The 27,957-nt window shown below is 43.5% G+C and overlaps 1 protein-coding gene and 1 long non-coding RNA gene across 3 annotated transcripts in view; both read left to right on the top strand.

Annotated features, from left to right (window-relative positions):
• plekhg2 (pleckstrin homology domain containing, family G (with RhoGef domain) member 2) overlaps positions 1–18,483 on the top strand; it is a 37,631-nt gene extending 19,148 nt beyond the window's left edge. Inside the window, exons 5-19 of the mRNA XM_083680556.1 lie at positions 63–109; positions 1,217–1,367; positions 2,364–2,495; positions 2,997–3,179; positions 3,413–3,505; positions 3,869–3,955; positions 4,202–4,235; positions 4,344–4,436; positions 4,971–5,069; positions 5,234–5,272; positions 5,454–5,464; positions 6,920–7,171; positions 7,755–9,504; positions 12,355–13,501; positions 13,769–18,483. Coding sequence (XP_083536682.1) covers positions 63–109; positions 1,217–1,367; positions 2,364–2,495; positions 2,997–3,179; positions 3,413–3,505; positions 3,869–3,955; positions 4,202–4,235; positions 4,344–4,436; positions 4,971–5,069; positions 5,234–5,272; positions 5,454–5,464; positions 6,920–7,171; positions 7,755–9,504; positions 12,355–13,501; positions 13,769–15,734 — 6,084 coding nt within the window. The 3' untranslated portion in view covers positions 15,735–18,483. The remainder of the gene's footprint in view (positions 1–62; positions 110–1,216; positions 1,368–2,363; positions 2,496–2,996; positions 3,180–3,412; positions 3,506–3,868; positions 3,956–4,201; positions 4,236–4,343; positions 4,437–4,970; positions 5,070–5,233; positions 5,273–5,453; positions 5,465–6,919; positions 7,172–7,754; positions 9,505–12,354; positions 13,502–13,768) is intronic.
• A 554-nt stretch (positions 18,484–19,037) lies between these two features.
• LOC310811770 lies at positions 19,038–27,893 on the top strand. Of its 2 annotated transcripts, none has more exons than XR_014554482.1 (5): positions 19,038–19,293; positions 20,254–20,787; positions 21,062–21,109; positions 22,735–22,863; positions 25,403–27,893. It is a non-coding gene; the product is annotated as an uncharacterized lncRNA (long non-coding RNA). The 2 variants fall into 2 exon arrangements; XR_014554483.1 differs by having other exon boundaries at positions 22,738–22,863.
• Positions 27,894–27,957: the final 64 nt, after the last annotated feature.

Below are 27,957 nucleotides of genomic sequence, written 5' to 3' on the forward strand. Positions count from 1 at the left end.
TCACACATCTCTCTCCTCCTCCACTAATGTCATCTGTTTATTATCTCTTGTCTTTTGTTTAGAGTGAAGCCTTCGACATATACACACTCTACTGTATGAACTACCCCAAGTAAGTCACGGACCACACTACTTGTGTCTCTTGGGTATATTACTTAAACTGAATGTATTAAGTGAAATGATAGCTGTAGTGAGTTGACCTATAATGCAGGGTGGGTGATGGAAATGACTTCTAAAGTATTAACATGCAATGTTTTTAAATGTGAGAAGGAATGTGGACAGTAACGTAATCATCATTCAGAACTGGTGCCGTAGAAGGAACATGAACATTCTACCTACAGTATCACAGTCATGATGAGTTTTAGGTAAACCTGCTATCCAAAAATAGCAAAGAAATGTCGCACACTTCAATTACCACGGCCAACCTTAGATACAAATCGTCATTTTTAATGCCATCGAACTAATCAAGATTTGTATCTAAGGTCGGTTGTGACCATTCAAGTATGCGATCTCTGTGTTTCACCTTTTTGTTTTGCATTCTAGTTAAACCTACCGTTCTCTGGCTGATACATTGTACTGCTAAAGCTTAACTAGGTTGACACGGATGACTGATTTAATGTTTGCCGTTTGATTGGGTCACTGCTCAATCAGACTAGCTTAAACGAAACCAGATCACCACTGTTTCGAGAGGCATCTTCTTTGTCCTATTAATTCCAATCCCACGGGCCACTACTATTTGACATGCAGATGTTTGAATTGGTGTATGTGCGTGCGTGCGTGTTTGGCATGATTGCTTGTGTGCATGAGACATTGACAATGCTTGTCCCTAGAACATGAGGTTTGTGCTGTCATCCAGTAATGCCCTAAAAGAGCGTGTTCATTGTTGAAACTGAGATACTGCTAATAGATACCAGGTCAACTTGTATCAGAGAAAGACATCCCGGTCGGATGGCGAGGAAATGCTGAGGGAATGCTTTGGTGTAAAGAATTGCGCTCTGCCAGAGAAAAACAGGACTCTTTAGGGGGACGGGCCGGAGGCATACGCATTACTGTACGCTTCACGCTAAGATTAAGCGCTGTCTGGCATAGCTAGCTTCCAACGGATGAGTCTTCCTGTGGACCCCACACTCCCCCTCTCCTCACACTCCCCCCCCCCCCCCCCCACACACACACACACACTCCATAATCCTGACCTCCCCCCTCCTGGCCTCCTCCACAGCTCGGTGGCTGTCCTCAGGGACTGTATGAAGAACAAGAGCCTGGTGCGTTTCTTCCAGGAGAGGCAGGCCACCCTGTGCCACTCCCTTCCCCTGGAGACCTACCTGCTGAAGCCGGTCCAGAGGATCCTCAAGTACCACCTCCTGCTGCAGGTCAGTATGAGTCTTTAGACAAGGTTGAAGCCACTCTGATGGTACTGATCCAGGACTGTCCAAGGCAATTCTGGAGATGTTATGTTATGGCCCTGTTCAGAACCAACTCCTAGCCCCTACACCCAAGACACTTGTGTAGATCTGAGTGGATTGGATAGCAGCAAGATGGTACTGTGGCAGCTGTCAACCTTGCCCTTATAGGTGAAACCTCTGCCATCTTGCTTACTTATCCAATCATGTCAGATCTACATTGTCTAGGGAGTAGGGGATAGGGGTTGCTTCTGGACAGGGGAGGAGAAGGAGGGGAAAGAGGGGAAGGAGAAGGGGGGAAAGTGTCTCTAAAACCCTGATACCCCATCTCTTGTCTTACTAGAGCGTGATACTCTGAGGACCAAGGGTGTAGCTGGTGTGCAAACGAGGCGTAGAGAGGCTGTAAAAATGAAATAATGACCCTATCATTAAATGAAAACTGTAGTCACGCAGGACATGGTATTTAACTCGCTGTGTTCTGACACTTATCAACGATCTGGAGGTTTCTTTCCCTCTCCAAGCCCACCTTTGTGGTTATGATGAAATGGATACAAACAAAAGTGGTTCACACACAAAATAAGCAAAGACTCCCGTAAGCAGGCAAGGACAACTCTTAAAATGATGAATGGATTATAGCCTAGTTCTGGCTTAAGTTAGTTGTTGATGATGATATGCAGCTGCAATTTGGGATTTCCCCATAATTTGATTCAATATATCCTAACAATATAATAGGAGTTTCCAGGTTAATTAAATGTGATGGTCTGATAGTTAGAATAACTATTAGTCCTCCTTGATCTAGCACTGTGACTGCTGATGGCACTTGTTCTTATTGAAGATTTTACTCACGATGACTGTACTTATTGTAAATCGCTTTGGAAAAAGCGTCTGCTAAATGACTTAAATTAAATTAAATTAAAAAAAATAATAATGATGTTAAACTCTCTCGATCCATTCCCCGTGTGGCAGGAGCTGTTGAAGCACTTTGACAAGAGTGACCCCGGATACGAGGTGGTGGAGGACGCCATCATCACCATGACAGCAGTTGCCTGGTACATCAACGACATGAAGAGGAAGCAGGAACACGCCATCAGGCTGCAGGTACGGCAGGACCAAGCAGGATGAGAGGCCCACGGAGGACCAATCAGGGGTATCGTGACATGTCATCATACGATATAACAGAACAGTCCATCGTGGGAAAAAAAGATTTGGTTTTGAGGTGCTAGATATGATAAGAGGACCCAATGGCCCTGATAAAGTCACTGAAACATGCTGGTTTAGAGTCACTAAAACAGCCACACACACACACACACACACACACACACACACACACACACACACACACTCACACACACACACACACACACACACACACACACACACACACACACGTGGAATGTGACGTACCACACCTCTTCAAGACTTAGTTTGACATCATCATATGCATAGTATTGAAGTAGCCACAGTATGTGCTGATTGTGGTCTAGCTGGAGAGATTAGAGGTTTCTGAGCACCTCTGTTGTATGTCTCCACTAAACCAGTTTGTCGCAGGTCAAAGGTCAAAACAAAACATGAACACTTTTGCCACTTTGGCTTTGTTAGGAGATTGAGAGCCTGCTATTGAACTGGACGGGTCCAGACCTGAGTGGGTTTGGAGAGCTGGTTCTGGAAGGTTCCTTCCGGGTTCAACGGGTCAAAAAGGAAAGGGCCTTCTTCCTGTTTGACAAGATGCTGCTGATCGCCAAGAAGAGGCTGGAACACTTCATCTATAGCACACACATATTTGTAAGTGACGTGACATTGGGAACTGGGATTAATGTAGCAGATTATTTGTCAGATTATTGTGTTCATCAAATTACGATGTTTCAGGTGAGTTCCTCTTCATAAAAGTCTTTTCTGGGGGGTTTTATCATGAAGCCTACTGACATTGTTTCCCTTCCCCCTGCTTCTCTACTTCTTACTTTTCCCTTCCTCTCCATCCTCTCTCCTCTCTCCTTTATCCCCCTCTCTCCCTCCAGTGCTGTAACCTGCTTTTAGTAGAGAGTATGAAGGACCCCCTGTGTTTCAAGGTGTCAGATCAGACCATCCCCAAGCAACTGCACATAGTACAGGTATGGACTATCATACATAGTACAGGTATGGATTATCATACATAGTACAGGTATGGACTATCATACATGGTACAGGTATGGACTATCATACATGGTACAGGTATGGACTATCATACTTTTTTTGTACAAATCTGTCCCGTGCTTTGTTGGATCTTGTGCAGTAGATCGATCTACCATGTTGTTGTTGTTGATGATGACGTTGATGATGATGCTGTATGTAAACACATTCTACATTCCCACTCATGAGTCCATCAGTAATTGATGAATGACATTGAAAGTGAGATGAAACCAGAATATCAAACAGAATTGCCTGGTATAATGTGAGACCAGTTTGATGAAACCATCTTCACTGACACTCTACAGGCAAAGAACCAGGAGGAGAAACGCCTATGGCTCCACTACCTCAAGAGATTGATAGTGGAGAACCACCCAGCCTCTCTACCCCAGAAGGTAACAACACCACACATGCATACAGAGCAAACTACAAGTCTGAAGACTTCGGGACCAACTGACACAAAGACTGTAATTGTCTCTTCTAGGGTTGTGCTGCCATCTCATGGTTGTGCAAAGGTTTATACAAACAGTTCATTGCAAGTTCATGAATCCTTGAATTAACATACAAGACAAAGATACTAGAAATATAAAGAAATAAATGAATTCCTTTAAATTCCATACAATTATTGGGTTTTTTTCCAGGCAAGGCAGGTACTTGGTGACAACTTCTGCCAATGTAAGTTTCCCTTCTTCTTCAAATAAGTTTGCACTTTACACTTTCAATTTACATTTGGATTACTGAGACAAACTGTCACTTTGAATTGAGTTGATGTCTGGTTTGCAGCTCCTCAGTTTGATCAGGAGAATTTGAAAAAGTCCTCTGCTTTCCAACGACTGGATGACACCCATGGTTACCATCGAGGAAGACGCCAGTCAGGTAAGGGCAGGACATGATCTGAAATACACCTCGAAACTCATTTATGATATTGTTGTCTTAGTTGTTATTTCCATCATACATTATAGCTCTGGAGATAATTATTATTATTATAAAATCAAACATACTAGGCATGTGTGTGTCCTGATTGAGTACAGTTCCATTTTACGTATATTCTGTCAATTCAGAGGATGAAACTAAATACATTTCATGGACTGTGTTGGAATGGAATGGAATTGATCCCAACAATGAAGCATGTGCTTGCTGAGTTCCCCAAAACTGAACTCTACATTTGGTGTGTGTGTTTCCGGTGTGTGTGTGTGTGTGTGTGTGTGTGTGTGTGTGTGTGTGTGTGTGTGTGTGTGTGTGTGTGTGTGTGTGTGTGTGTGTGTGTGTGTGTGTGTGTGTGTGTGTGTTTGTGTGTGTTTCCATATATGTATGTATGTGTGTGTGTGTGTGTGTGTGTGTGTGTGTGTGTGTGTGTGTGTCTGTGTCTGTGTCTGTGTCTGTGTCTGTGTCTGTGCATCACTCCTCCAGAGCCCCCAGAGTTCATCTACACCCCTGAGAAAGCCAAGAAGAGCCTACCCTTGCTCCTGGAGGGGAACCTGCCCTACCGCCGTGGCCGAAGACAGTCTGGTGAGCCTGCACTCTAAATTCAAGAAACAAGAAAAACACTATTTTGACCTATTTTTGGACAGGGCCTTACATTGACAGAACTACTCTCAGTGGAGGCTTACATCAAGTGAACCCTTGAAAAATAACATTATTTGAATGGTTTTTATCTTTGGTTTTCTTCTCAGCCCCTGCTAAAGATATTGAGGCAGCATTTCATCAAAGTGGTGAGAATGGTTCTTGTGTCATTTTCTAGACTTTACCATTACCTTTAGCTGTGCTGTCGTTCATTTGCAAAAACAAGTTAGTCAATTTATAGGGGAAACGTTTTGCACACCTGTCCAGAATGATTTATATGTCTCTCTGTTTTTTTTTCCCGTCACCTTTCTCACATCTTATGTATTCCAGTGTCCTTGAAGGTAAGCCAACACTTGACAACTAGACATCTTGATAATGAATTACCAGATATGATTATTGGTCATTACAGTGGAAAGTATTGGAAAAAGGAAGCATTTCCCCCCTATTTCAGGGCTCCAAAAGTATTGGAAAAAATCATATGATGTCCAAATAAAGTACTCATGTTTAGTATTTGGTCAACAATCCTTTGCATGCAATAACTTCCTGAAGTCTGCAACCCATTGATCCCACCAGACGCTGAGTATATTCTCTGGTGATGATCTGCCAGGCCTGTATTGCAGTTGTTGCTTGTTTTGAGATCTTTTTGCCTAAAAACTTATCATCAGGAAATTAAATGCATCTTAAATTGGATTTAAATCTGAAGATTGACTTGGCCAGTCAAGAACTATAGCTTTTTGCTATAGCAGTATGTTTGGGGTCAATGTCTTACTGTATGATGAAGCGCCAGAACATCATCAATTAAGACAAGTTAGCCAGTTGCGCAAACCATAACACCCCCTTCACCATGCTTCACAGATGAGGTGATACAGTATGCTGTAAATCTTGGGCAGATCCTATTTTCTCCAAACTTTCGTCTTGCAATTACTCTGGTACATGATAATATGAGTCTTATCTGTCCACAAGACTGTTTTCCAGACCTCTGCAGGCTTTTTAGATACTTTATAGCAAACTGTAACGTGACCATCCTTTTTGAGGATAACTAGTGGTTTGCACCTTGCAGTGAAGCTGGTGACATACTCTGTGGATGGTAGTCTCTGACACATTCACGCCTACCTCCTGTAGAGTGTTCCTGATATGTGGGACAGTTGTTTTGTTATGGTGAGCATTCTTCGGTCATCCACTGTAGTCCTTGGCCTACCAGCCCGTTTGCATTTGCTGAGCTCACCTGTGCTTTCTTTCTTTTTTAATGATGTTGATTTTGGTAAGTCTAAAATGTTGTCATATATTTTTATCCTATATATATATAATGGCTTCCTTGACTATGACTGATGTCTCTTTGGTCCTCATGTTGACAGACACCAATAGCAGACTCCAAAGGCACATGCAAAGCCTAGAATCAATACTAGACATTGACACCTGCACAAATCACGTGACAGAACACACCTGTCAAGCCAATTTTCCAATACTTTAAGTGTCCTGAAATAGGGGGACTATGTATAAAAACGGTTGTAATTTCTAAATGGTGAAACCAACAAGAAAATGAAAGCTGAGAATCTCTAATTTAACCACATAATAATTGTTCCGAAAGAAACTTTGTGGGCTTGCTGATTTGTGACAAATGCCACATCAGTTATTCATGTGCTCATGTTAGGGGGAATATTGAGTACAGCCTTCCACACATTCTCAGTCTATTCGATCTACGTTCACGTAAATTGTATTGCACTCCTATGGAGAAACATCACAATGACAGGAGTTGAAGTGGCATTTGACCCCAGCTCTGGTGCCTGTCTCCCCAGTCTGGCAGTGAGGGGGAGCTGTGCCCACAGGCCAACAGTCTGGGGGGGTCCTCGGGCAGCTCCAGCACCCTGGCCTCGTCTGTGATCGAGGTGGAGGCTGAGAGGCCGGAGACAGGTGGAGGCCGTGAGGAAGAGGAAGATGACCTGTCCCCCCTCAGCCCCCCGCCCACCCTCTCCATCACTGAGGAGATTATGCAGTTCATCAACCAGAGCCGCATGCGAGAGGGCATTGCAGAGCTGCAGACAGACACGGTATGTGAATGGAACTCTGGAGGGGGATTAGACTGCAGGAGATCATGGGCCTGGGATGTATCTTTCATATATTGACCAGCTGCCCCCAGTTTGAATTGTCCCCTGTCAAGTTTTATGAGTAAGTACCTGAGAAATTCCTGACCCCCTGACCTGTCACATGCATATTCTCAGGGCGGCAACAGGTTTTCACACTTTTAACTTTAAATTTACTTATATGATTGGAATCCTCTTATGAACATTGTTAGAGAAGTTTATATGCATGCTGTTTAAAGTGTTGTATTATGGGTTTGCAACTTGTGTATCAACACATGGTTGAAGAGAGCACTGTGTTGTCCTGTTGGTGCTAGGGAACAGAACTACAAGAGAAAATCACTTCATTGGATGGTTTCCCCATACAAAGATGACGCCAAGTACTGGACTGAATTGCACTTTCAATTTAGACTCACTGGATGGTTTTTAGTGTAGGACTTAGATTCATCTTAGTTTGGGAAACCATTCCTATAATCGTTCCAGTATAACTTTTTCATACAACACAACTTCTAAAATGACATTTTGTTCTGTATTTGTTTCTGTCCCTCCACAGGATACAGCCCAGAGTGAGTCTCTGGAGAGCCAAACAATTGAGCCGTCTCCATGTCCAGTAGCTCCCAAAATCAACGAAGAGCATTTCACATCTCATATGAAGGACAGTTGCATGGCACAAGACTCCCATCAGCACAGTGCAGAGGAAACAACACAGAACCAAAATGGGAGCAGAACCAAAATGGAGGACCAAAGCCCTACACCCAGTGAGAGTCAGGCCAGTGAGTTGTCCAAGGAGGGTGGTCTTGTGTGCAAGGAGTCCACGACTCTGTCATCACACATGATAGAGGACATGAATCCAGTGGAGAACTCAGAGTCCAAAGAACTAGACATATTCAGGGCTAGAACTGCATCAGAGGGAGAGGAGGAGCAAACAGTCACAACTCCCACACCACTCTCCCCTGTCAGCCTCACTGACAAACACAGTACTGTTTCCAAAGAGAGAGAACTCAGTTTTGACCTCTCTAATGAGGACAAGCCTTTGGACAGCCCTCAGATTCTCGTCAGCCTTGGCTGCATTTCAGAAAGTCTTCCGGCCGCGAAGAGAGAGCCCCAGCTTACCAAGAGACAGCCCCAGCTTACCAAGAGTGACAGGAAGATCATTGAGAAGATCCGCAGCTACTATGAGGCTGCAGAAGCCGAGGCAGGGGAGGGGGAGGGAGGAGACAGTCTTGAAACCCCTCGGAGAAACAGCTTCTCTGACATCCCCAATGGCCTGGTCAGGGAGTCCGTGTCCCGCTTCGATGTTTTTGGCCACCAAGATAGTCTTTGTGAGTCTGAGAGTGGGCGCTCCGATGGGGGGGTTGAGCCAGAGCACCTACCCCCACTTCTACCAATGCCTGCCCAGGGAGAGAACCTCCTCCTCAGCCCTTGCTGCCCAGCGGCTCCTGACTCTCCAGCTGCTCCTGATCCTCAGAGCCTGGAGAAAGTGGTGGAGGCCAACCAAGACCAGGTCCAGAGTGAGCCTGCTGTTGAGGAATGCAACAGCTCGGAGCAGGGGAAGGGGAGTGAGTTCCTGCCCTGCACAGTTCTAAAGACTGCCTGGAAGGAGAAAGAGAGGGGGGAAACCCCTTTTGGTTCAGAGGGGGACTCAAACATACCAAACCTCATACCGGCTATCACAAAAGAGGATACTAAATGTAGCAATGATGTAGCCAAAGTGACTGTGAAAGATGAAGAGATCATGAACAGCCACAGAGAAAGTGATACAGATGCAGAAGCCAAACAGGACCACTTAGACTCCCCGGTCCCTTCAACAGGTCTCCAGGTAGTCAAAACCACCTCCCTGTCCCACCATGGTTGGACCAGAACCAGAGACGGAGACAGAATTCCCTCCCCCAGTGGGAATCTCGAGGGTCTCCCTAGCCAGATAAAGGTGGGCCGATGGTCTCGGCACTGTAAGGCCTCCTCTAGCCGGACCCTGTACGAAGGGGTGGCAGACGTGGCTGGCATTGGGCTATTTGAGGCCAGCCCGGAGGTCCCCTGCCTGGTGGAGAACTCTGAGAGGATCCTCAGTAAGGTCCAGATGCTAGCTCGTATGTACAGTGCTAAGGCCAGTAGCATGAAGGTGCCGCTGCACCACAAGAGGGCATGCGTGGGCCAGGCACCATGGGCTGTCCGGCAGAGTGGGCCTCTCCAGCGGCAACCACAGCAGCAGGAGAGGAGGAAAAAGGAGAAGAAGAAGGAGGAGATGAAGGGGGAGGAGAGGAAGGAGGAAATCACAGTCAAGAGGGCTCAGAGCCAATCCACTGGTGAGTAATCCAGTTACTCAATCCAGAAGTCAATTTATATAAATCTGGTTTAAGCTATTAGTCCACTAGTGACCAGACTATTGCATTGACATGTTGTGAAATAGTAATTCAGCATAGGCTTTGTAACTGCATTGTGGCTGATATGAACGTTTTGATGATATGAATTGTTATTACACAATGGGGCAGCAACATTCTCTTAAATGTCTCTTATATTTTCTCTTAATCTTCAACTAAAAAGTGAACTCCAGGTGCACAAAACGTTCTTAACCATCCAAACCTGCTCTTACCCAGCTGTGCTGAATGATGAATCCCATTTGATCATACATTGGAGGCGCGTGGCCGATTGTTTGTTATTAGCATAGGTAACGCCCCATAAACATTATATAAGGGCAGGTGTGGAGGCATGGGATTTGACCGGTGTGTGTTTCGCCTAAGTTCAGGCTGTAGAGTATTGCACAAATCTAAAAACAGTGCTCTTGGCAATCTGAAACGGCTCAGCAGCCATTCATCCGTCTCATCAATTAGATCTGTGTGATCTCTAAAAACGTGTTCTCTGCGTAAGGCCTGGATGGCCAAAGCATCTAAGTCTTACTGTTGCTCTTGTCTTTCACAAGATCATTCAGAAAGTAATATTTTGTGTCACATCTACAGGTACATAACACCAGCAGTTATAGGCAAACCTTATTCAAAGGTTTAATACAATAAGTGCCATAAGTCCAAGTGCATATATTTATAACTGTGCTTTTGGCTTTTCACTGTTAATAGTGGCAGATGTTACCATACAAAACACTCAGAATTTCAGATTGACCAAGAAACAGGTAATTTACTGACACTAATGAGAAGGGTGACACTGAGATCTGGATTTCAGTAGACAGGCCAGGTCTGGTTTGAGGGCAGTGGTTGAGATGTGTAAAATGTCACATAGGTGGAAGTCACTTAGTCTTGACCTCAAGCAGTTCTTGTTTAAGTTCATGACAGAACATCTGCTTACACAAATATGTGGAGCCGAATAAGATCAGCATTTTCTTTGCCAATGTTCGCATTTCTGGAAACCTGGCTTTATCCAGCTGCCGGTAAAAGTCAACAAGAGAAAGCTGCTGGTGTCTGCCGCGCCACTCGTTGCGGGGTACAGAAGGGAGAAGACAAAAGCAACATGTTCTTTTCAATAGCTGCAAAATCCCGAAAGCGTTTGTTAAACTCCACAGAAAGAGATGTGATGGCTGTTGCATACCTCTTCGTTTGCGCACCGATGTTGTCCTGTAGAAAACTATCCAGGACCTCTTGCAAAGCTAGGTAATGTGCGGTGCAGGGTTCCATTTGTGACAAGTGTCTTTGGAAAAGTTACAGCTTGATTCCAGAGGCCTTAATGTGCGCATATACCACTGCGTCTTGTCCTTGGAGGCTAACGTTCAGCGCATTAAGATGCTTTGTTATGTCAACCAAAAAAGCCAAATCTGCCAGCCATACAGTATCTGACAGTTCTTGCATCGGTTCTCCCTTTTCAGCCAAAACATTTCCAATTTCTTCTCTGAGAGAGAAAAATCGCTGCAGTGCGGACCCCCGACTGAGCCACCTCACATCGTTGTGATATACTACATCTCCGTATTCAGCCTGGAAGTCAAGCAGGAACTGCTTAAACTGGCGGTGGTATAGGGCTTTAGAGCGAACAGAATTGATTGCCTTTACCACGGGTTTCATAACATGATCAAATTTGAGATGTTTTGCGCAGAGAGCCTGCTGGTGAATTATACAGTGGAGTATAATAGCGTTACCTCCTTCTTCGCTGACTTTGTTGTAGATCAATGTGGACAATCCACTTCGTTCACCAACCATGGCAGGCGCACCATCGGTAATAATCCCACTAACTTTACTCCATGGTAGTTTCATATCGTCAACAGCTGTACAAACAGAAACAAATAAATCCGTTCCTCTTGTTTGGCCTTTAAGGCTTTGGAGGTCAAGCAGCTCCTCTGTTATGTTCATGTCATCGTCAACTCCTCTCAAAAAAATCAGTAGCTGCGCAGTGTCAGATGCATCTGTGCTTTCATCGCAGGCTAATGAAAAATAATCAAAAGTCACTCCCCTGTCCCCCAATTGTCTCTGAATATCCGATGATATGTCCTCTATTCTCCGTGCCACAGTGTTACGGCCCTCACTGTCAACTTTCCTCTCTTTATTTATAAGCGCCATGGCAGAAACTAGCGAGAAGAGTTCACAGCAAGGTCACAGAGCCGTATAGAGTTAGAGTTCACCATGCCGTGAAAGGAGAAATTGCATTTTTAACCTTTTATGGTTTATTTATTCTGTTTGACAGTCCTAGCGGGCCATAAAGAATATATTATAAAACCGAAGCTGCGGGCCGTGATTGGCCCCCGGGCCGGACTTTGGACATGCCTGATCTAAGAGCAGTATGTAAGCTATTCAGAAGCTGAACGCACAAAATATCATCCAAGGGTTTTTATAGTCTTAATTGGGATGAATGGACCAATAGTATTTCTTTAGCTCTAAAACATATTACTCTAAAACATATGATAAGCTAAATTTGATTATATGATATTCATGCGTTTTTTTATGTTCCTCAAATTTAAAACGTATGTTTCCTTGCGTTGGACAAACAATTTGTGGACTGTGAAAACAAGATGTTTTTTTCTTATCTTGATAAGAGTGCTCTCGACCACTCATAAAAGAGCAAAAATAAGAAAACATTGGTGAATCTCAGAAATCAATGGGTACTAACAAAATAAGAACAAATCGTGGATACAAACAAAAATAAGAGGAAATTTGTTTGTATATTGCTTCCTGCATGAGGCCCATTGTGTCAGACACTGTTTATGTTTTGTGGTTTAACAGGGTGCCAGGAGATGACAACAGTTCCTTCCGAACCACAGCTGTTTGGCCATGTGCTCGTGAAGGAGCAGCTGTCCCCGACCTGCCACCAAGTCAACGGCTGCATCCTGACCAGCCCTCGGGTCTCACACTTGGAATCCACCTCCATGGTCTCTCCCCCTTCCTCCCCCCTCTACACCACACCTCACACCTGTCATAAAGGGCCAAAGGAGGCACCAACAGAGGGTCCTATTATGGAGAACCATTCTGAGGGAGTATCCTCAGATACTGACCCACATCTGGGGAGGCTTTCCACAGAGCAAGGTTCCCTAGTCCAGGAATCCCGCATCACAGATGGGGTTGGTAATCCAAGAGAGACCCCACTGTTGGCGCCATCTACACCCCAGTCACAGCCACAGACAGAGTGTAAGACAGAGACCCCAGTTTGGCCCGTGGATCTGGGCAGGACACTGGCAGAACAGAAAACTGGGAATCCCCTGTACTCCATCAGGGAAGATACAGCCTTAGGGGCAGCATCTTCACTAAGCGGGAGAAGAGACAGGCTTTCAGGGGCTGTACCAGAGATGGAGATGCTGATGACAACACAGCATCAGCCAGCAGCTGAGCCGGAAGCTTCAAAGGTGCTAGAGCCAGGTGAGGCCATAGAGTATATCCAGACAGAGACACCGTACGTGGGTGAGAAGGAGCGGGAGAGAGGGAGCTCCAACCAGGGGGCCTCTGGTGATCAAAGTAAAGCTGAACCTACCCAAGAGGAGTCACATGACGGGACAACAGATGATGGGGATGTTTCATCAGAACCAAAGATATCCCCCCACATCTCGTCCTTAATACCCATACAACAGAGATGTATCACTGAGGGGTCACAAGCCTTAGGACAGCCCCCACCTATGAGTGATCCCATACACACTACACTGACACATAGACACAGAGTCACAGTGAATCAGGAGGATTCCAAAGGGAAAGAGGGCATTGTTCCCACGCCGTGGGCGCCGGTCCAAAGCCCAGTAGCGACACATTCCCCGGGGGTGAAGTCTTCAGAGTGTCTGCCAAAGTTCACCAGCCAAAGACCGGCCAACCTGCCCACTACTATGGGCAGAAGGAGCCTTCCTATGAATTGGAATGTGTCAAACACAGCTCTCACCAACCAAAGGTATGATTACCATAACCCAGTTTCAGCAGTGCTTATAGAGTGCTTTCAAAATAATTGAACAGCAAAACAAATCCCAAATTGTGCCTTCAAGAACTCAAGATGAGTGGGTTACGATATATTAAAAAGGCCTATGTTGACGTGTTATCGGACTATACCTTTCGGCCTATGGTAATTACACAATAGGACTAGTGCCAACACTCAGTGCCAACTGCACAACATAGTTGTTAAGTAACATTCTCTCCTCTGTGTTGTACTTTGTACTTTCAGACTGCCGCCTGCTCCACTCAGGTCCAGAGACTCTGGCCAAGACGCTGGCCTCTCCCTCGTCAGACGGCCCTCATCCCAGCCCAGCCTGGAGAGATCAGCCACCCTCCCTTCAGTCACCAAGGCCCCCTCTGCCTTCAGCCCCAGCCTTTGCCATCGTTCCCCCTCCCCCATAAGAGGGCCTCAAGGCTCCTCCACCACCCCCTCTGCCCTCACCAAGTCCTTAGCTGCGTCCTGCATCAGTCAGTCCATCACCCAAAGTCTGGCTAAGAAGAATGCTCGGTTCCAGGCTACACCCCCTCCTCTAGGCGGCCCCCCTCCTCTAGGCGACCCCTCTCCTCTGGCTAACACTCCTGCCTCCCCCCTCAGACAGAGGTCTCCATCACCCAAACCCCCCTCCGGTCCTAGTAGCTCTGGTAACATCCATTCTGCGTTCTCTAGGGAAGGGAGCCAGCCGCCTAGGTGTCCCCCTTCCCCTCTCCGCTCTCTGTCCCTCTGGTCAAGCCCATCCCCGTCCCCAGTCCCAGTCCAGTCTCCCCCACCGTACCGCAGCCAGCGCTCTATTTCCCCAGCCTCCCCAGTCAGCCTCCATCACACCCCCTCTGCGTCCCCCTGTCCCAGGTCTGCTGCTCCAGACCAGTTGTTTCATATTGGACTGAATGGAAACAGCAACAACAATAACAGTAACAACACCATGAATGGAGGATGGGCTTTGAACCACACAAAGCCCCCATTAGCGAGCACACTTAGCACACCCCATTCCTACGATCCTTTCTGGAGTGGCTCTCACAACAGGGTGGCCCGGCCCTTTTCCGCGTCGGAACCCAACTCACGGGTGCAGTCCCCCACTCCCTCCCCCTCTTACTCCCCATCACCTTACAGCCGAATCTGCTCCCCTCCTCCTGTCCACCATCACACGGGCCACCTGATGAACAAGCCCCCCAACCCCAGGACCACAAGGGCAGGTGGGGCTAGCAACTTCAACCCCCTGGGTCTCTCTCTGGAGCTACACAGGGCTTCCACGATGAACTCTGCCCCAGGCCCCTGCCCGAGTCCTCAGATGACCTCCCCTCCCCCCATCGGGGTCCCTACAAACGTGTGGGGCATGGCCATCCCTCAGCCATGCAACCCCAAACTGGTGTCCCCCTCCTCAGTAGCTTCACCCACATGGGGAGATACCTCCTCCTCTCCTCGGAGAAGTTCTAGAACCACCTCCCCAACCCTACCAGTCCCCTCTCCGTGCTCTCCACCCCCCTGTCAGAGCCTGAGGAGGGCCAGGGGGAGCAGCCTGGCGGACCGCCCGCCCAGCCCGGCCCGGCACGCTAACGGGAGGAGGTCCTGGGCGGAGAGTGGAGGGCTGAGGTCAGACTATGGTTCTGGCCTGATAAGCCCCAGAGGAGGAGGGTCCTACAGCTTCAGCTGCTCTCCCTCCTGCCGCAGCCCTGGGCCTGAAGCTGGGGCCTTGTCCCCTGTCCGGCTGCTGTCTCCTGGGAAGAGCCTCCACGGCGGACACCACCTCACCACCATTGCCTGGCCTAACGTGCAAGGACTCCTGACCAAGTATGACTACGACGACAGCCCCGACTATAGCACTGTTGCCTCCCCGTCCTGTCCTCCAGTCGAGTGGGACGAAGGAGAGGAAAGTTGTCGGAGCCGCTTGATCTGCGCCTACGTGCCTCGGCCTCCCCCGGCCCCAGAAGGGGGTGCAGCGCCCATCCAGTGCCAACACCATAACCAGCCAGAGCCAGAGGAGCCCTCCTCAATGCAAGCATCCAAAGGGACTCTAAAGACCAGCTATGCTACCACTGTAAACCTGCAGATCACTGGCAGTGGACGCATCACTTCGTTCAGCAATGCCCAGGTGAGCCTGACCCAGACCTTAGCCCCTGTTGGAGACAGCCAGGGCAGGCGGAGGATCAGCATCAACGGCTGCAACCTCACCCTTCCCCAGAACTGTAAGAGGATGTGAGGTGCGGGCGCCAGTTGGGGTCCTAGCCATAGTGCCTTAAGCCACAGTGACCGAATCTTAAATAGGCACTTTACCCTGATGCAGTGATTTCCCTTTGGTTCCATGACATCTCATTCCAGGTCATGCAGTGGTTACTCAGTTACAGCTTTTCAATGGATTTGAGGCATTTTTCCCCCAGATGACCACTCAGAAACCCTTTATTTGACCCTTGTGTCCCTATGACAGGAATATGACAGGATTATGACAGCGTCTACAATTCTATTCAATTCAATTCTAATGGAATAAAATAATGCACACCCAGAGGTGAGGTGGTGACTACAGGAACATAACTTCAAAACGTAGTAGAAATGAAAGTCGCACGCTCCCATTGCAGTGACATCATTATTTATTAGCTTTCTTCTGGGTGTGGACAGACTAGGCTATACACACCTTAAAATAACATTCAGTAGCCTGTTACCAGGTGCAAGTGGTAATTAAAAACAATATAGACAATATAATAAATGATGTTATACATTCAAACCACAATTGGTTTCAGTATCAATCTGACAACATATTTGAATACATACTTGCTGATATCAGTGTTGCGTGTAAACAACATGGATATTATTATATAGGCTATAGAAAATACAAAACACTTCTCTTCTCAAGAATGCTCTATTCAAGTCAACTCCCCCTCTGGGCATTGGAACCTGTTCAATACTGTGTGTTTGAGGAGGGTCTTAGCCTGTAGGCCTACTGTATACAATGTGTTTGAGGAGGGTCTTAGCCTGTAGGCCTACTGTATACAATGTGTTTGAGGAGGGTCTTAGCCTGTAGGCCTACTGTATACAATGTGTTTGAGGAGGGTCTTAGCCTGTAGGCCTACTGTATACAATGTGTTTGAGGAGGGTCTTAGCCTGTAGGCCTAATGTATAGACTGTGCAGTCTCTGGGTTCTACGGGACTGTGCAATTCTGTTCTTGAGTTCACATGTTGTTTTCCACACATATGCTTTTCCATAAGGGCAAGGGCATGTTAATAAAGAAATGACACCCTTTGTATTGCATGAAATTATTCCCTTGTTTTTAATCATCTTTCCATAGGGATTGTTGAACCATTGGTATTTTGTTGTGTTGTTACATTGTTCATGGAGGGGGTTTGGGGGTATGTATTCAGAATATCTCTCAAGTTGGCCTCTGCTCTAGGCTGAGTTTGGCTGTAATGACTGTTGTACGTAGGCAGAAGACTCAAATGCACGACTCGGAGACAAATATTTAAATCCAATAGAATAGTCTTTACTATCAAAAAAGGTTTGGTACACAGTAGGCAGTCAATGGTAGGCAGATAATCCAGGAAGGGGGTAGGCAAAGCAGGGTTTGGTACACAGGTAAAGTTCAAAACATCAGACAGATAATCCAAAAAGGGGAAGCAAAAGGCAAAGTCAGAAACACTATCAGAGATCGAAATAACCAGGAATACTCAACACTAGGAAAGCTCGCTAGAACGCTTGACACAAGGTACAAAGACGAACTGGCACAGAGACAGGGGAAAACACAGACTAAATACACAGGGAAGGATGATAAGGAACAGGTGAAGCTAATCAGGGCGGGGTCGACAATCACACAGGCAGGAAACACACAAGGGCAGGTGGGGGAAGTGTCTGAAACGAGAGACAAGGTGAGGAACACAAGACAAACAGGAAACAATATGAATATGATAATAACATGAAACAAAGACAAACATGAACTAAGAAACAGGATGAGATGTTACACTGGCCTCTATTCTAGGTTAGTGAGTCTGGTTTCTATTCTAGGTTAGTGAGTCTGGCTTCTATTCTAGGTTAGTGAGTCTGGCTTCTATTCTAGGTTAGTGAGTCTGGCCTCTACTCTAGGCTACTGAGTCTGGCCTTTACTCTAGGCTACTGAATCTGGCCTCTACTCTAGGCTACTGAGTCTGGCCTCTACTCTAGGCTACTGAGCCTGGCCTCTACTCTAGGCTACTGAGTCTGACCTCTACTCTAGGTTACTGAGCTGAAATGTTGGTGGAATAAATGTCACTGCAATGAGACAGAGCAAAAGAATTGGGGAATTTTCTTCTGGAACCGCTTTACAATAAAAACCAAAAACTATGTTTTAAGTGATTATTCAAAATATTCAAGATAATTATGTTTGATTTTTCTCTTAAATATATCTGTCATATTTTTACTTTGGTTTGCTAAGGATCAGTATTCAATCTGTCCGCTGTTTCATGTTAGTCATTTTGGTATGACAACAGATTATGTCATTTGACGTGGGAGATCATGAACAGACATGACATATAATGAGGACAGATCTCATTTTCTTATTCAGGTCTTATTATTATTCTTTCATATCCCTGACATATGGACACTGTCAATTTAAGTATTACCACAACTTGGTTTGATCAAACCACTGCGGAGCAGGATGTCAACCGAACCCCCAGTGAAATAACTATTTGCCAATGTTGTTTCAATCAGTCTTCATGATCATGCATTTGTTTTCTTCTTCGAAAGAAAGGTTTATTCTGTCAAGCAAGAAACAATATATTGTTTACCAAAGTCTCTGTTTATGGTTGGCACAGGGAAAACTGTGGATTTAATTCCTACTATTATTTATGAAGTAGTCTTTTTTTGTCTGCATTTCTGGCACTTAATATTATGTCTTTATTTTTGCACAATGTCCCCAGCAGTTTAATGACGTGTCTGTGAAGTTTCTTTTATTTCAGACCAAATCGAGATGTCCATGTCTGTGTATCTTATGTTTTTGTATACATTTTATTAGTGCCTCCTGGTGAAAATATATATTTCAATGTGTTATCTGCTTCCATTAGAGTTGAAAATAAGGGAAAATAAGGATTAACAAAATTCAGGGAAAACAATGGTGCAAGAAGATGAAGGGTGTTGACACAATTGGTCGACACGTTTTCATAATGATCAGTCTTATCATATAATGCAGTTCTCATTTCCCAGCATAAGTAGTACACTTAGGCTATTACATTTTAGGTTTGAACATATGTGTGCGCTCCTCTGGTCAAATGACTCAACCACTGTGTCTATAATAAAGTGCTTTCCAATTATATATTTGTACTCCAATAATAATAATAATAAAAAATTAAAGACCCTTTGATGCTGTCTGTTTCATGCTCTGTACAATGATCATTTCCAGTACTTGGCCCACGTGTGAGTGTCATTGCCATGATCTCCCACTACTATAAACTACTCTTCATATGGAACAGTGCCCTCTACTGACGTGCTGTTTGTAAAGGCTTTTCGAGGACAATTAATAATCCCGTTCAAAGCGCCGAGCCCCCTACAAGTGTAAACAAGTGTAAAAAGTCTGCCAGTTTTCTGCTCCCCCTACGTGCGTGGTTCCCTTTTTGATTTTTTGGTACTCACTAGTAAGTCAGTCGGTAAAGGACACCTATCGCATTTGGGAGTGGGAGGCGTGGGGGAGTGGGTTGGCTAGTTGTACAACAAGTCTGCTTGTTGGGAATTACGGTACTTTTATTTTCATTTTCACTGGTTCAAAGTTGAAACCGGTCTCTGCAACTTGTACCGTGAGTAGGTAAGTCGTTGACCATTACAGAAGTGCATACAGGTTGGTTATATTGAATAACTAAACGACCTATGTCTTACCAGGACGCGTCTTCTGTAACTCGTAAAGTTGTATATGTACTATGATAGTCTCTTTCTAAAATGTAATTGTGGAGCTTTTTCTCGAATGGGTTGACTTGACGGAAACTTGTAACATGTCATAGCCACATCTGTTCCCGTCGTATGGCCACGCAGCTGAGATGAGCTCTATGCGAATATACAGTAGATGAGCTCTATGCGAATATACAGTAGATGAGCTCTATGCGAATATACAGTAGATGAGCTCTATGCGAATATACAGTAGATGAGCTCTATGCGAATATACAGTAGATGAGCTCTATGCGAATATACAGTAGATGAGCTCTATGCGAATATACAGTAGATGAGCTCTATGCGAATATATAGTAGATGAGCTCTATGCGAATATACAGTAGATGAGCTCTATGCGAATATACAGTAGATGAGCTCTATGCGAATATATAGTAGATGAACTCTATGCAAATATACAGATTAGCTCTATGTGAATATACAGTAGGCTACAGTACGACAGTAACATGGTGCTAAACATGTAGCCTGTCACGGTGTACAGTGCGTTTAGTAGGCAGCTAATTATGCCCTATAAAATACATATTATCCATTGATTCTAAAGCCCTATAGAAATCATATAACATTTTTCCTATTGCATATACGTTAAAGGACATAATTATAATAAGCTACTGAGCTGCCAACCAAACGTACTTTGTACATCGTTACATGTTAATAGTTGCCATAGTAAACATGTAAAGTCTGTAAAGTCGTCGGGTTACTCCTTACCTATCAAAGTGTTATGTTGAAAGAAATGTTTGCAAATATGCCCGCACATATGTTACCAAAGGCTTGACAGTTACTTTCTCTAACAACCACATTCTTTCAACTGGTTTTTCCTCTCCAGAAAAAGAAGACTGAACTCGGCCAGGAGGTAACTCCAGTCACATTGCTGAAAGCTTGCTACATTTTGCTGCTACTTCCCAGGAAAAGCTGTTGTGGTGAAAGCGTGGAGGATACTAAACCCCAGTTCATTCTTCTGATTCCATGTCTGCAAGCCTGATATCAGTCAGTGTGTGCTCTGATGAAGGTCACTATTTGAGGAAAGCTCAGCACCATAGATAGCTCAAATCATAAAGTGTGAGGAGGTTATGTCGGAGGTTATTTTGGTTCTGCTCTTCATCACAGCCCGAGTCTTGGATGCTTGGATTAAAGACATGCACCACTGTGCTCTCCTTAGAGGCCCATCCGAAGGTTCTGTGATATACAGTAGTGGGCCCATGCCATGCTGAAGAAAGAGAGAACAGACTCCCTCAGAGGCATTCTGCTGTGGCTGCTCTGCTTGACCGACCTGACTATGAGACAGACTGATGGACAATCTCGATGCAGCCTTGAGAGTGTCACACTTGTGCAAGACTTCCTTGGGGCAGTTCGCAAGATGGTACCTAGATATTTTCTGTCTGTTGTTTTATATATTATCTGACACACACACATATATATATGTAATATGTCAGATAATATTCAAACCACTCCCATGATTTGGCCAAGAACACTTGTGGGGCCTCTGATATGATACAGATAAATTGTAGAGTAAACATATTCAAAAGGAATCCCAAAGGCTAAATCTATTTCTGATTTTAAGTGTCACCAATTAATTCGTATCTCATCCTTTTTTATGTTGACCATGTAGTATATTATATTGTCTCCCTTATCAGAAATCGTTTGATAGCAGACTGTACACTCCAACCATCCAAGATTATGAGGTATGTGATTTATTTGTATGTGTTATTGCTGCACACTCTTGGAATTCAATCAAACCTGCAAAAAAGCTGTTGGTTACAAACTACTGCCCATGCACACAGCCACACTTCCTATTCTGAAAACTGGAAGCATTTACCTGTGAGAGTGGTAGTAGATTTCTATCCACAAGGGTATACTGAACCCTTTCTTGACTGTTTCTTGCCTGTAAGGTCGCAGCCACACAGAAACAGTCAAATCAAAGATTATTTTTAGATTGTAAACGGTACAATGAAAAGCTTGAAACTACCTATATAAGGATAAGGATAAACCTCTCAACAATGCAATGTAAATATAAAGATTGGAATAAAAAATAACAATAACAAAACACAATATGTTAACGCACTATAAGTGTAGCAATATGGTGGTATAGATATTTTAAATATAGCAGCAATGATGGGAGTGAGTATGTGTGTATGTGATGTGCTGAGGTGAGTGCAAAGTGTCAAATTGTCAGGTAGTGCTGCTAGGGCAGATGGGGGAATCAGTTCATAAGTCTTATGGCTTGGAGGTAGAAAATGTCTCGGAACCTGTTGGTCCGAGACCGGATGCTCCAGAACCGTTTACCAGACAGTAGCGGAGAGAACAGGGTGTGACTGGGGTCTTTGATGATGTTCTTCTTCCGGGCCTTCCTCAGACACCTCCTGGAACATGTCCTGTACGGCTGGGAGCTCACTCCCCGTGATGTACTGTGCCATTTTCACAACCCTCTGTAGAGCCTTGCGGTGACATGGTGACATATCAAAAGTTCAACTCATCATTTGACCTATTTAAAACGCACAGACAAATAACATAAAGACCCATATGAAAAACTGTTAGCCCACTCCTTTCTTGACGGGTAAGCCATGTCTGTGTGGCTGTGGCCTGAGGCTTTACATGAAGTTTCGAGAGTGTTCTTTGTTGTTGTTTTATGTTTGACCACGGTTTGCCCCAAGAATAATGGGATTACACTTTACAGTAAAATGCTCTTTCTAAGTTGTAACTTAAGTTACATGGTAATGCTTCAACAACAGCAGACATGCATGAAGATGTTGTTCCTACAGTTTGGTGACCGTAGCTATCAAAATGATGCACTGACAAAATGTTTGTGTTGGAAACTATGGAAACATGTATAGAGGACTATTGGCAGTGATGGAAAGGCATCTTTATGCACATTCACAATTTTTATTGCAATGTTATTTCATAGTAATGGTTACTACATCATTTATATGCTAACATTTACTAAATGCTGTTAAAATACAGCAGTGTCACCAAATCATGCTCTTATTTCAGCATGATGCTAGAATATGTTTAGATAGTAGTAATGAAGTCTATCTGGTTACATCTGTAGCTAATTCAGGCCTTCATGATTTAGATTAGATTGACACATGGTTAGACAGGATGATGGAATGTGGTTCTGTACACGATCGACTTTGTCATCTTGGGTTGGTAAGCTGCCTCATGGATTCTGTGTTCAGACCATATTAATAATTATATGGATGTATTCAGTATAGGCATGTTTTCACAAGACTCATCTGCAGAACTTGAAACCAATCTTAATATTTAACAGCACTGTTGGAGCTTCATATTATTATTCGCCTTCTCTCTTCAGCAGAAATGCCCCAACTCCACACTCACATGCTTCGCAAAGGAAGTCAAGGTCCTTGTGCTTGAGTCTCACAATGAATTCCCATTACCCAGGAGAAACCTGGCCAGACAACTGTATTCCTTGATTACACAGGTGAGTTTATATAGCTGAGATTTTTATAGCTGCATTTTTCAAATGCCTGATTTTGGTTATGAGAATTATTGAGTCAGTTACTGTACAATGGTGGATGTGGTGGTTGCTCTATGTGTTTCTGTCATAGTGTGGTCGAAACACTGACAGTTCTCACAGATTTCTAGTGGGGAAACTACCTTCGCTTTTAAATTATGTCCTATGCTGTTTGGTAATTTCCGTACCCTTGCTATAGTATGTGTTTTTCACTTTTACACATTAGTTATCTCAATTCCTGTCTGCAGGCCTCATCTAACACTAAGCCGTCAAAGTTGTCTAAACAATGGATAAGTGTGCTGCCCAGTCTGAGAGGAAAACCAGAGCACTTCTCAAAACCAATCTCAAGAAGATCAATAGGTCACACTCAGAATAGCTGACTTGTATACACTTTTGCTACTTAGTATAAATACAGCTCTGGAAAAAATTAAGAGACCACTGCAAAATTATCAGTTTCTCTGGTTTTATAATTTATAGGTATGTGTTTGAGTAAAATGAACATTTTTGTTTTATTCTATAAACTACTGACAACATTTCTCCCAAATTCCAAATAAAAATATTGTCATTTAGAGCATTTATTTGCATAAACTGGTCAAAATAACAAAAAAGATGCAGTGTTTTCAGATCTCGAATAATGCAAAGAAAACAAAGTTCATATTCATTTTTAAACAACACAATACTAATGTTTTAACTCAGGAAGAGTTCAGAAATCAATATTTGGTGAAATAACCAGTTTTCATGCGTCTTGGCATGCTCTCCACCAGTCTTTCACATTGCTGTTGGGTGACTTTATGCCACTCCTGGCACAAAAAATCAAGCAGCTCGGCTTTTTTTGATGGCTTGTGACCATCCATCTTCCTCTTGATCACATTCCAGAGGTTTTCAATGTGGCTCAGGTCCGGAGATTGGGCTGGCCATGACAGGGTCTTGATCTGGTGGTCCTCCATCCACACCGTGATTGACCTGGCTCTGTGGCATGGAGCATTGTCCTGCAGGAAAAACCAATCCTCAGAGTTTGGGAACATTGTCAGAGCAGAAGGAAGCAAGTTTTCATCCAGGACAACTGTGTACGTGGCTTGATTCATGCGTCCTTCACAAAGACAAATCTGCCCAATTCCAGCCTTGCTGAAGCACCCCCAAATCATCACCGATCCTCCACCAAATTTCACAGTAGGTGCGAGACAGTGTGGCTTGTAGGCCTCTCCAGGTCTCCGTCTAAGCATTAGGTGTTGGGCAAAGCTGAAAATTGGACTCATCAGAGAAGATGACCTTACTCCAATCCTTATGGTCTTTTGCAAACCTCAGCCTGGCTCTTCTTTGCTTCTCGTTGATGAAGGGCTTTTTTCTAGCTTTGTACGACTTCAGCCCTGCCCCTAGGAGCCTGTTTCGAACCGTCATCGCCGTGCACTTCACCCCAGCTGCCATTTGCCATTCTTTTTGTAGGTCACTTGATGTCATCCTACGGTTGTTGAATGACATTCGAATGAGTTGGCGGTCATCCATTTTGAGATACTACTAGCACTGTTTTTGCCATCCAGCTCATCCTATTGCAAGAGGATAGTGAAGACCACAGCAGTGGTTTTTATACTTTTCATCATTAAATAAGATTTGGTTCATGTGATCACCTAATCAGTACCTCATTAAGTAGAATGAGGTGTGCCTGTATTGGAATTCAACAGACACTGGAATGGAATGGCTGCCATACATGTAGAGATGCTGATTTAAGAAACATTTGGAGTGGTCTCTTAATTTTTTCAGAGCTGAATGTCAGAGTATAAAAAAACACGTAAGTCAATATCATATAAGTTAAAGGTAAATGGCCATGATTAATCAGTAACCATCATAGAATGAGATGAAGAGTGCTGTTTAAGTCCAAACAAAGCTTTTTCTAAAATCTAGTGTCGGGTAGGATACTGGCCTTTACGTGCCTATTTCATGTTTTGTTTGTAGGGTATGCTCATTGTTTGACGCTATTAGAAAAGTTACCATATGCACGTTTTCAAAATTTCAGTGGGGGCAGCAACAGGCAAAACTACATGAAGTAAATCCGACCACAGTCTACAAATCATGGCATATAGGGCTTTTCCTGGTTTAGATACACATTTCAAGAAAACATTCAGCTGCACCTTTAAGTAGCCAAACAGTTATTAAGGAATTAAGGAATACTTAATTTCAGATACTGATGGGGATTTAGCAGAACTGGAATAGTGAATATTATGGTACTTCTTGATTCCTGGCAAGGAAAAGGATTACACTTACATTGGGAAGGATTACATTGTCTTGCAATTGTCTAAGTCAATGACCTTGGACAACATATAACTCTAAACAAAGGATAATACACAATAAATCATAACTGTCTTTGGTTACAAACAGATTGTACAAAAGGTTATATCATAGATATACAGCACATAGAAAAGATCAAATCTGTGTGTCTCCCTCTCTTTCTTTCTCTCCCTGTTTCTTTACTCTCGCTCCACTGTAATTTCCGTTTTTCTCTGTATTCCAGGAGGAAGGCGTTGGCTGTCCACACTGTGAGGAACACAAAGAGGAAGCAGCAGAAATATTCTTAGAAAGATTAGGTGACATTCTCAAGATGATGAATAGTCAGGTGTGTAATGGACGCGCAAATACCAAAGTGCCCAGGGGGATGAAGGGCTAGAGGTTGATTTGAGAAACAGAGAAGGAAGACAGAAGACTCTCAAACTTGGAATCTGCAGAGATGTATATCTCTGTAACCAGTGTGGATCAAACCTGGGTCTCCTGCATGCCAAGCCCAAACATACATTAATGTGTGCTGCGTTTTGTACATTGATACAGGAGGGACATAAAAACGTCTCATTAAACATCTCATAAACATTGCTTCAGAGCAAGCCCTTTAGAGTGCCTTGAAAAAGTAATCACCCCCAGCACAATTTTCAATTTTTTTTATTTTCTCACTGATATACACAGCGTACTGGATTTCAAAGGGAAAGAAAAATTCTGTTCTAAACTTTATTACATATGAAAAACAGAGAGAGAACTGTGGCACTCGTAGAATTAGCTGAAATTCAAACTTTTCTTCAACACTACACGATTTAACTTAATGCTGGAGAACCTCTCACATTTTGCAAATCTTTGTGTCTTTCTGTCGCTATGGGGGTTCAACTTCTCACACACTACACGACTGAATTCAAACATTGAATTCAAACAATTTGATCATGAAGATCTCTGTCATCATTGGTTGTGAATGTTTTCACAGTAGCAAGAGATGACAGACTGAAACAAAGTTGGAAAGTGGTTGAATGGAAGATTGGGATATTGGTCAATTTCACAGGCATGTGTTTGTGTACGAATAACAAGATATACAAATAGTTGTTGATTGTGCTATTTAATTTTGTGTAGCACATTAAAGACGCCTATTGATTATTTGCTTATTTTCTCTGGTTTTCCTCAAGCGGGGCGAGAGGTGTACAAGCCAAATTTCTGACCGAAAAAAACCTGCACTATGATAACTCCGTCAGAGGATGAACGCGAACTCAAAACCTTGCCATGCACATAACCACTACTCTTTCGCTTCTCCACCATGAGAGTGTGTGTATTATCATATAGGAATTGTGTAAATTTTGATTTTGTTTTCCACATTGCAAATCACTGAGACGTCCCATAATGACTTGTAAATCTGTGTGGCAGGCTTTAATCATTGTTATCTCTTGTTCTTGTTGCCTCACTGACATGTGCATCCTACACCACCGATGTACACTTTGAGCATATTTAGCTGAAATTATATTGATTTTATTTTATTTAACATTTATTTATACAGGGGAAACACACTGAGACCAAGGCCTCTTTTGCAGGTGCACCCTGTCCACAATATTTACACAATAACAAAACAACACATAACAAATACAACACAGTTCAATACAGAAATCAATACATCAAATAAAACCACAATATTAGAAGAACAATGACATCTTTATACCAAGGAGGTCTTCAATTAACACCCTAAATTGCCCAAGCAGCACCAGAACATCCAACTGAATTTTCTTCTGTAGATTGTTCCAGGAGTTAGGTGCACCATAACTAAAAGCGGATTTACCCAAATGGGCAGAGACCCGGGGAACCTCAAGAGTTAACCAATTCTGAGAACGGGTCATTTATATCCTTGACTTTTAATAATGAGGTTAGGTAAGCCGGGAGTTTATGCAGTAAGGCTTTATACACAGAAAGGGAGTAATGAAGAGATGCAACAGTCATGTAAACAACATGTCCAAGCGTGTCAAACCTCTTACAAAATGTACTTTTTAACTTGTCTTAACAATAACAATGATCAGTGAGGTTAGAGTGCATTTCTTTATTATACATTTCCATTTCCATTTCACACATCCAGTTGTTCCACCCTGATCATGACAACGTGGCGAAATCGTGTTGTGTATGCCAGAATTGAGTCCATCTGAGTGCAATAATGATGTATGAACCCCACTGTTTAAGTAGAGAGCAGCTGCTACCATCACTCTGGAGGAACTTTGGATGAACAATCATAGGAATGTTGTCTTGGGATGTGTGTCAGGAAATACAGGAAATACAGTATATTCCACTTTTGTTGACTGTGGTAGGGTTTAAATGTAACCATTCAGCAAATGTAACCATTCAAATATAACCAATAGTACATGTTTTAATACATTTAATGTTTCAAATGTACCAAACAGAATGATTAATGTGGAAATGTGTTTAACATAATGTTTGAAGTTGAGTACCTAACAGAGTGATTCAAGATTGACTAATGATTGAAATGTGTTTAACATGTTTAATGGTTGATGTTGAAGTTTGTTTTATGATTAAAGTTGAAGTATTGATAGGGTAAGATTTCATTTATTTTATTCCTTTTATTTACTTTAATTTCTTTTATTTCTTTTATTCCTTTTATTTACTTAAATTTCTTTTATTTCTTAAATTACTTTATTGCTACATTGCATTACCATGCTGTAATGCTTAAAGCTTAAATAAAGTACAAATCTGCATTTAAAGAGAAATAAATATTTTAGTTCTTGTTAGAAGTTTATAGAAGATCAGAGCTGATCCTTC

The sequence above is a fragment of the Argentina silus genome (genome assembly GCF_951799395.1).
Source record: "Argentina silus genome assembly, chromosome: 11".
NCBI lineage: Eukaryota > Metazoa > Chordata > Actinopteri > Argentiniformes > Argentinidae > Argentina > Argentina silus.